Genomic DNA, 9,123 nt, shown 5'->3' on the forward strand with positions numbered 1-9,123 from the left:
ATCCATCCATCCATCCATCCATCCATCCATCCATCCATCCATCCATCCATCAATCCATCCATTTATCCATCTATCCAACCATCCATCCATCCATCCATCCATCCATCCATCCATCCATCCATCCATCCATCCATCCATCCATTCATCCTCCCACGAATCTCCCGAGTATTCTCCGCGCGCGGCCGGCAGAGGGAGCCACGTGCCGACGGGCGCGCCGATGCGTTGCTCCCACTGATCTCTATATAATACTCAGTCTCTTATATAGTTAGTATAATAGAGATCAGTGGTTGCTTCTCGACAGCGCGAAAAAGTGAACGGCGCCCGCGTAGGTGGCGCTTGTGTTTTGAAACTCCCGCGGCTTAGCCAACGAGGCGCCATCGATCGACCGACCGCGCGAATAACTATTTATTGTGAACACTTTATTTTTGGGCGCTGACATGACACTCCGTGATTGTGCTGCCAGTCTGCCACCCTGACAAAGTTGCCGAAGTTGCGATTTTTTCCGATTTATTTTGCACGTTACAGTCAGACCGAGGGCTAATCACAAAAGTGCAAATATATTTATACATAGGCCTAACTACTAGTTAACCGAACGATTCTTATTTTATGACAAATTCGTTCCTATTATAACTAAATCTATAAGTTGTTTATAAGTTAAGATATTGCAATCCTTTGCCTCTTACATTAATAACCTTTACCAACTTAAGTAACCGCACGATTTTCGCGGCGGTATATCTGAATGAATTAGCGATATTTTTTATTCGTATTTTTATTCGTTAACTCACTGTTGTTTTATGACAAATGTGATTGCACGATTATAGAAATTTGTAGGTATATACAATTATTTATGCACTTATGCCTACTATTATGATATAGGGTTTAGTATCCCTTTAATTAGTATAATTATTTAGAAGCAGTTACAGTCCTTCGTGCTTGGTCTTCACTGGTCTTACATGTATTAACCTCATAACTTTCTGAATATTGATGTTCAAAGTCCAAGAGACCGAAGAAGTAGAGATTCAACATTTTAATTCGTTAACATTATTTTATAAGAAGAATTTGTTTCTCTCTGTGTGCCAAGACATAAATGTGCAATACAAAGTTCAAAGTTCAAAAGGTTTTTGTTTATATTTTTCACCACATAGTTTATATATAAGAACATGATTACAGACAATCAATCGGCGAGACGGTATATTCCCGGGTTTTACGATATCCGGCTACTCGTATAGATGAGAAAGTCACCTCCCAACCCCCTCCCACTAACATAAACGGAAGGCTAGTGTGTGTTACAGCACGTCTCGTATGCGACGCTAATATAAGCTGATGATCCTCACGTGTAACTAGGCTAACACGTATGCGAAAATAAATAAAAGATGCCGTAACGCCGCACCGACGAAATTATAGAGCGTCAATACATTAACGTCTGATCACCGGCGTCCCTATCGTCATCGTCATCGTCACCGCCATCGCAACTCCGACAGCGCCGTCACGCGTTCACGCTTTTCGCTCTTTCTCTCTCTCTCTCTCTCTCTCTCTCTCTTTATTTAGTGTGAAATGAACATTTGCGGTTAAGTTAGCGCAGGAGATGTCCGACGCAGCGAGCGACGATAAAACTCACGGGTAGTCGAACGCGGCGTCGCGTGCGCATGCGCGTCGCCCCGCGAGTTCTCGCACGACTACATCAATATCGTCGCGTCTGTAACCCACGGGCACTTGGAGCGTTTCAATAAAATATAATGTTAAATAAATACGAAATCTCTTTACTATACCAAAGTCGAAATATTTCATTGAAACGCGTCAACGGGCTGGTGCTGTAACAGGGAACATGGTTGTCGGGAGCGGTTGTTCACATTTGTAGAGCACATATCTACACGCTGCTGCGCACGTAATTTTCAGGAATAGGTGCCGCTTGCGTCGCTTGCCCATGACAGCGCCTGAGCACATGCAGTTATGATGACTACTTATGAAGTTATTCGCGTATGCGCAGAACAGGTTGCGGAGCTGTCGCTTCGCTCTCGCACCGTGGATCCTGGCGTCGTCTGCCGGCATGGCAGAGGTCACTGCGAGCAGTACTAGTGTCGCCACCTGTGAATCAGAGAAGGAGGATGTCTTAACGTAAACTCTGTATTCGGGCGCACGCACGAGATTCGCGGGGTATTAGATTCAGATTCTGTTATTTTCTCCTCACGGTCACACAGCACGGTTCGATGACATGAAGCGCATTCACGGCCGGTGACGCCCATACTCTTACGGTACCTTTTCCGAAACACAAAATACAGCACGAGCGGCGATCCGCGTCGGCCGATAGAGAAATGGATAAGATAATCACTCGTTCGTGGTCGCGATCCGTTAAGTGAACGTGAGGTAGTATCACTATCTATCGCATCATTAGAATACGTATCTGCTATGTTTCGATAGGGACATGTCAGGACCCCTGCTGGTGTTGTTAAAGTTTGAGCGCAAGAAGTTTGTTGTTAGCAACCATAGCCTACTGATAATTTCATCGTATGTTGCATAAGCCATAGGCATATAGCAGATAATGCGGTATAGAAAGTGAGTGTAACAAAACCTTTTTAATAAGAGCTACTTCAAGTAAGATTATTAGATAATCGTTGCTGTAATTACAACAAAAACTAAGCGTGGGTTCTTAGCGGCATCGTGTGCACGAGTAAGCTATGCATCCAAATGTAGTAAGGTTACGCAGATTTGTTTATCAACCGACACCTGCCAATTTTGACGGATTCATTATTAAGCAACATCCGTAATTTTTGGTGAGTCCGTTAAGAAGTCGTTCCGCACATATGTATGTGACCACTCACTGTTAGTGGTTGTAAAGGATCCCAGCTTGTTAATTATGAGCTGCAAAATTATTGCTAAGCGTGCCGAACGCAAGCGTAGCCTCTTGGACCCTGCGAATTCCTACCAGAATAGCTACTTTGTCAGAACGCACTCACATTTTAATCCGTGAAATTTCCATTTTCTTGGTCCCTTGTCGTCTGTTTACTAGGTTGAAGTTCTCTACTAAGACTGCACATCGTCGTGCACACCGTTGCCGCGTCATACTCTCGGGCTGCACTCGGCGTGCGTTCTGTAGGTGTTGAATTGTTGTATAAGTTTTGCCTGTAAACTGACATATACGCCAAATATATACCATCGTGTGTCGGTCTTAGCTCTAACTAGTGTATCCTGCTACTCGCTTTAGTGCGCATGTGTTGCTGTGTTAAACGACCGGACCGACGTGTTATTCTGAAGGAGCATGCGGTAGTGTTTATCGGTGTAGTTTGCTGCAAAAACAAAAAGTTGACAACGATTGTGTGACATGCAAAATACTTACGCGTGCGCACTACTCACACTCGCATTCGAGATTGCGTAGAATTTTCACGAATCTGCGTGTAAAGCTTGCTATGAACTTATAGTATAAGAAGTTTTTGTGATGTAAAAGGGCACTTTACATGAATGAAGCAGGCGAACTATATGTGTTATACCACTGTCTATGCTGACATGTTTCATGATGGTAGTGAGAGCTGCTGTCCTGTTGCAACCGCTTCGTGGTGATCAGGGTATGTGTCCCGATATGGATTTACTTTCATAGGAATCAATAATATGTTGTATTATGTGTCTTGTAAACGTTCAGTAACGTACTACTTATCATTATCATTGCTGCTTGCTCACTAGAATTCAAAGTCGTAGCACGATAACCAACATGACTAATTCATATTTACATTTCGCTTCAGGAGCACGAAGTTCCTATCTCTGCTCCTAACGTGTGTGTGGTGTGTGTGGTGTGGTGTGTGTGTGGACTTGATTGTGTTGGTACGTGCTTGGTACGCTTGCGTACATGTGCGTCGTTCGCGTGTGCGCTGTGCGGTGTGCGTGTGCGTGTGCGTGTCGTGTGGTGTATACGTTGCGTGGGCGTTATGCTGTGTGTGCGTGAGCGGCTGCGTCGTGCCGTATGTGTGTGTTGTGTGTGTGTGGTGTTGTGTTGTGGTGTGTGCGATTGGCAAGCGCGGGTGTGCGTGGTGGGTCGTGGTGGTGATCGCCCGTGTATAATGCTGTGTGTGTGTGTGTGTGTTGTGTGTGTGTGTGTGCATTCGCTGTCGCGGCGCCGTGTGCCTCCGTCGTGCGTGTGGCCATGTGCATGTGTCGTGGCGTGTTGCGTGTGCGTGTGGCGTGTGCGCTGTGCGTGTGCGTTGTGCGTTTGTGCGGCCGCGAGTGTTTTTGCGTGTGGCGGCTGCTGTGTACATGTCATGTGCGTGTGCGTGTGCGTGTGCGCGTGGCGTGTGCGTGTGCGCGTGGCGTGACGCGTGTGCGGTGTGCGTGCGCCGGTGTGCGCTTGTGTGTGTGCGTGTGCGTGTGTGTGTGCGTGTGCGTGTGTGGCGCGCGCCCGCGTGTGTGTGTGGTGGTGTGCGTGTCGCGGTGCGCGTGTGACGTTGCGTGCGGACGGCGCAGCGGTGTGGTGTGTGTGTGTGGTGTGTGTGCGTGTGTGTGTCTAGTAATACTACGCAGCTTACCTGTGCTTGCGTCTAGCTCTCTCTTTGCTCTCTCCGCCGCTCTCTCTCTCTCTCTCTTCTCTCGCCCCGCTCTCTTCGTTTCATCTCTTCCTCTCTCTCTTCGCCCGCGCATCGTCGTCTCTTCTCTCTCTCAACGATTACAATCACGTACCGGTGAGAACAGTTATTCGTCCAAGTGAGCCAGTGTCCCGGGTTATGGCCTTTATTATATGCTACGTGAGCAGGCAGCTCGGTGTAGATGGCAGTCCGAAACCGACATGTGCAGAACCTTCTTGAAAAGTTTGTAGCCTATGTGATTTAAGTTCCTTGCACGGGGTGTGCCATTCGTACTGCGTGCGTCGCTGTGTCAATGTGTCGACTGTTATCATGTGTTCAGCATGTTTAATGCTAAAGCATGTTTAAATGCCACTGGTTCCCTTCGTGCTTGCTTAGTTTTCTCGTCGCTGCGTAGACGTCAAGCTGTCGCGTGATAAGAGACAGCGGCAGACCGCACTAACTGCTTTCGCCAAAGATTGTTTCTGATACTGACTAAGGTAGCAGAGACGAGAGAGAGTCGAGAGAAGATAAAAGAGCAAAGAAAGGAGAGAGGAAAAAATTAGAGAGAGAAAGAAAGAGAGGAAAGACGAGAGGAATAACATTAATATATTGGTAACAGTAAAAATGTTGAATTTGTTAAATAAATAAAATTTATAATAATATAGGCTTTATATATATATATATATATATATATTATTATAATATATATATTAGGCTTAATTTATTAATATAAAATTTAGGCTTACATTTACTTCATACGTATATTATAAAATGTAATAATAGTTGTTAAATTTTTTTTTTTAAAACACATAAATACATATGAAAACACAAATTCAAGTTAATCTAAATCTTCAGTATCGCAGACGCAATGGGAGCAGCCGCACAGCTTGTTACATATGGCCAGAGTGTACGATGCCGCAGGTGTGATAGGAGATGGCGGTAGGCAACAGGCGGTAATAACCACCGTTGTAGCTACGCCGGTCGGCGCCGGTCGGTAATAGTCGGCCTCTGGGTGTTTGGCCGAGCCGCCACGCGGCAGCTTTAAAATATATTCTTACGACAGGCACGAAAATGATTGAGATTGTAAAATATACCTTTAAATTATGAGCAAATCTACAAATAATCTACTATATCGGATTACAGCTTGAGAATTTAATTTAAAAAACACTCTGAGTTTAATTCTCCAACACGGACATTGCGTGTATGGCGCAAGAATCATCAGTCTATCACACCAGTACATGCAACGTAATAGCTGCCCTAATCGCCAATGTTGGCTACTTATATATCACTTAATGCATATGACGTATTAGGGAGACCCCAGGGGAATGTTAGCCGGCGCAACAAATTGTGCGCTGGCTACAACCCTGGTAATGAACATATTATAAAATTATATCAACGCACAACAATAGTGGATAGTCATCAGTATAACTGCATAGAATCAGTATGCAGTAAACATTTATTATCCGAACTATCGTTATTTGACTCTTATTTATCGCTCTCTGTTATTTACCTCTTTGATATAATGTGCTGGCTAATCTTCCAAATAAATGCACTAAAGACGCACATCACTCAATCAATCACCCAGCAATGGATTGTCTAGGGAATGATTTATTTATCATATCCGTATTGTATAGCCGGCGGGACCGTGCGCACGTCAATACGATTCAATAGACTCAACTGATAGATTGTTCTTTGCTGATACAAAGGAGCTACAGCCTGCTGATACGGCTCGTCGTGAGGCCTACATACATGCTCACGGCTGTAGTTGTGTGGTTCATAGTCACTGTATAGTGCCGCCGTTTACCGGAGTCGCGTGTGGTATATCCAAGTTAGCTTCTGCCGGGGGAATTACAGACGCAACGCCACATGCACATCTGCTAGTTAGTGCTGTGTCAACCAAGCGACAAATTACCGCGAGACCCAATCGTAAATTCATCAAGACGTTCACTGAAAATGTAAAAATAAATACAACTCAACACCAATGGCCCAACAGTATTTGGTGAACTGAATTTCTTTTTGATTTCGTTCAACAATTTTTAATATTGACTTCTTTGACGCTCTGCAAGGATTTTCATTCTAAACTCGAATATAAACAACTCGAACACGCACTACTAACATACAATTAGAGACGGTGTCAACATAGGAGACAATCATGTGAGCAATGTAATGGTAAACCGCGGAGTCACGTGTGTGTGGGGGGCATAGTATGCAAAACGGCTGGTGGCATGCATGATCTGCTCCTCTACTATGATATGACCGATCTCTTGCTCAGCGCCCTAACTCCCTAAGCGCGGATATTTATGTAATCTGCGTTCATAGCTCTGTACTTAAGTTATAGTTCCCCCTGAGTCGCAGTCACCAGCTAACCCGACCAGCTTAGGGTGAACCCCGATACCTCTCTGCGACTGGACTATGAATAGCGTGGATGATCGCCTGTCATCCCCGAAGGGAAAACTAGAAAATCCGTCTAGAGACGCAGAGATAACGGAGAGAGCTAAACGCAGAGAGAAAAAAGAGACGAGAGAGGGAGAGAGAGAGAAGAAAGAGGACAGATTCCGAGACCAGAGAGAGTAAGTCGGAAGAGAGAAAATACGCGAAAGAGAGAGAGGAGAGAGACGGGAAAGAGGAGAGACGCGCCGCGCCCGGCGCCCGCCGCGACGGGGACGTGCGCCGCCGGCCGCGCGCCACCCCGCGGCGAGCGCCGGGACACGCCGGCAGCCCCTCTCAGCCGCCCGCGTCTACCCCCGCAAATCAGAGAGCGAGGCGCGGCCGCGATGAGGGCCAGCCGCCGACCGAACAGCAGAAGCCAGGAGACGAGCGGCACGGCACACGGACGTAGAGAGGAGGACGACAGAAACTGAGACAGGAGGGGAGGAGGAGAAAGGGGCCGAGAGAGAAGAGAGAGATGCGCGCAGCGAAGGAGAGACCGATGAGACCGAGCGCGCGGAGCGCCCCCCGCGGTAAGAGAGAGAGAGGAGAGAGGAAGGTAGCAGACGACCAGGAGACGGAGCGCAGAGACACGGATATCTATCTATCCTATCGTCTATTCTACATCCATCGCGCTGACGTCTATCCGGCCTACTGCTCATCTAGTCTCACCTACTCACCTCTACCTCCTACTTCTGAGTCCCTTCAGAGTTACTAATGTATCTATCCTATTGTATCTGACAGCTAGTATGCTATTATTTATATATCGTATCTATCTATCTATCTAATCCTATCTATCTATTAACTCTCTCCTATCTATCTATCTAAAGTCTATCTTATCTATCTATCTATCTATCTATTATCTATGCTATCTATTCTATCCTATCTATCTATTACTTATCTAATCTATCTATCTATCTATAATCTTCTTATCTATCTATCCTATCTAGTGCTATCTATCTCTATCTATCTATTATCTATCTAGTCTATCTATCAATGCGAATTTATCTATCTATCTAGTCGCGTATCCAGTCCAATACCCACCTCTTGCGTCATGAGCCATTCCATTTATAATCAACTTACACCATTCCATCCATTCCATCCATGCCATGCCATGCCATGCCCTAACCATCCATCCATGCCCATCCATGCCCATGCCAGCGGCCATCCATCCATGACCACGCTCCTCATGCCATGCCATCCCATTCATACCGAAATCCAATGCCATAGCCGATCCTCATGCCATCCAGTCCATCCACTCCCATTCCATCCATCCATCGCCATCCACATCCAGTGGCCCATCCATCCACCCATCCTCCATCCATCCCATTCCACCATGCCCCATCCATAGGCCACCCATTATCCCCATCCCATCGGCCATCGGCCGGAGCGCCGCCAGCCCCACTCCGGGCCCACCATCGCATCCCATCTGCATCCCATCCATGGCCATTTATCCATCTATCCAACCATCCATCATCCGCCGGAGTCTAATGGATCGACTTCGAGTCCAGGTCCATCCATCCACCGGGCGCCCCCGCCGCAAGTCTCCCGGGAGTAGTACCTTCTCCGCCGGCCGGCAGAGGAGGCCGACGGGTGTCCGCACGGGGCGCGCCGATGGCGGTTGCTCCCACTGATCTCGTATATAGATCTCAGTCCTTATACGTAGTGATAGTATATGATAGGATCAGTGGTTGCTTCTCGACAGCGCCGAAAAGGGAACGGCGCCCCACCGTAAGTGGCACTTGGTTTTAAAACTGCCCGCGCATCAGCCAACGAGGTCGCCATCCGATCGACCGAACCGCGGAATGACGAATAAAAATCACGAATAAATGAAACGATTATCGCTAATTCATTCAGATATACCGCTGCGAAGAGATTGTGCGTTACTTAAGTTGGTAAAGGCTTATGTAATGTAAGAGCAAGGATTGCAATATCTTACGTATAAACAACTTAGTAGGATTCCAGTACTTAATAGAACGAAATTTGTCCAGTAAACCATAACGTAATGCGTTGGTTAACTAGTAGTTACGGCCTTATGTGTATAAATATAATTGTGTCACGTTTTGTGAGTTAGCCCCCTCGTCTTGACTGTAGCACCGTGCGAGCAATAAATCGAAAAATTGCAAGCTTCGGCACTTTGTCACCGGGT

General features: G+C 46.4%; 1 protein-coding gene across 1 annotated transcript in view; it reads right to left on the reverse strand.

The window, feature by feature from the left end:
• Positions 1 to 1,102: 1,102 nt before the first annotated feature.
• Positions 1,103 to 9,123, reverse strand: part of LOC106805383 — a 17,286-nt gene continuing 9,265 nt past the window's right edge. Inside the window, exon 3 of the mRNA XM_014806946.1 lies at positions 1,103 to 2,085. Coding sequence (XP_014662432.1) covers positions 1,798 to 2,085 — 288 coding nt within the window. The 3' untranslated portion in view covers positions 1,103 to 1,797. The remainder of the gene's footprint in view (positions 2,086 to 9,123) is intronic.

This window comes from Priapulus caudatus, unplaced genomic scaffold, assembly GCF_000485595.1.
Source record: "Priapulus caudatus unplaced genomic scaffold, Priapulus_caudatus-5.0.1 Scaffold112, whole genome shotgun sequence".
Classification (NCBI taxonomy): Eukaryota; Metazoa; Priapulida; class Priapulimorpha; order Priapulimorphida; family Priapulidae; genus Priapulus; species Priapulus caudatus.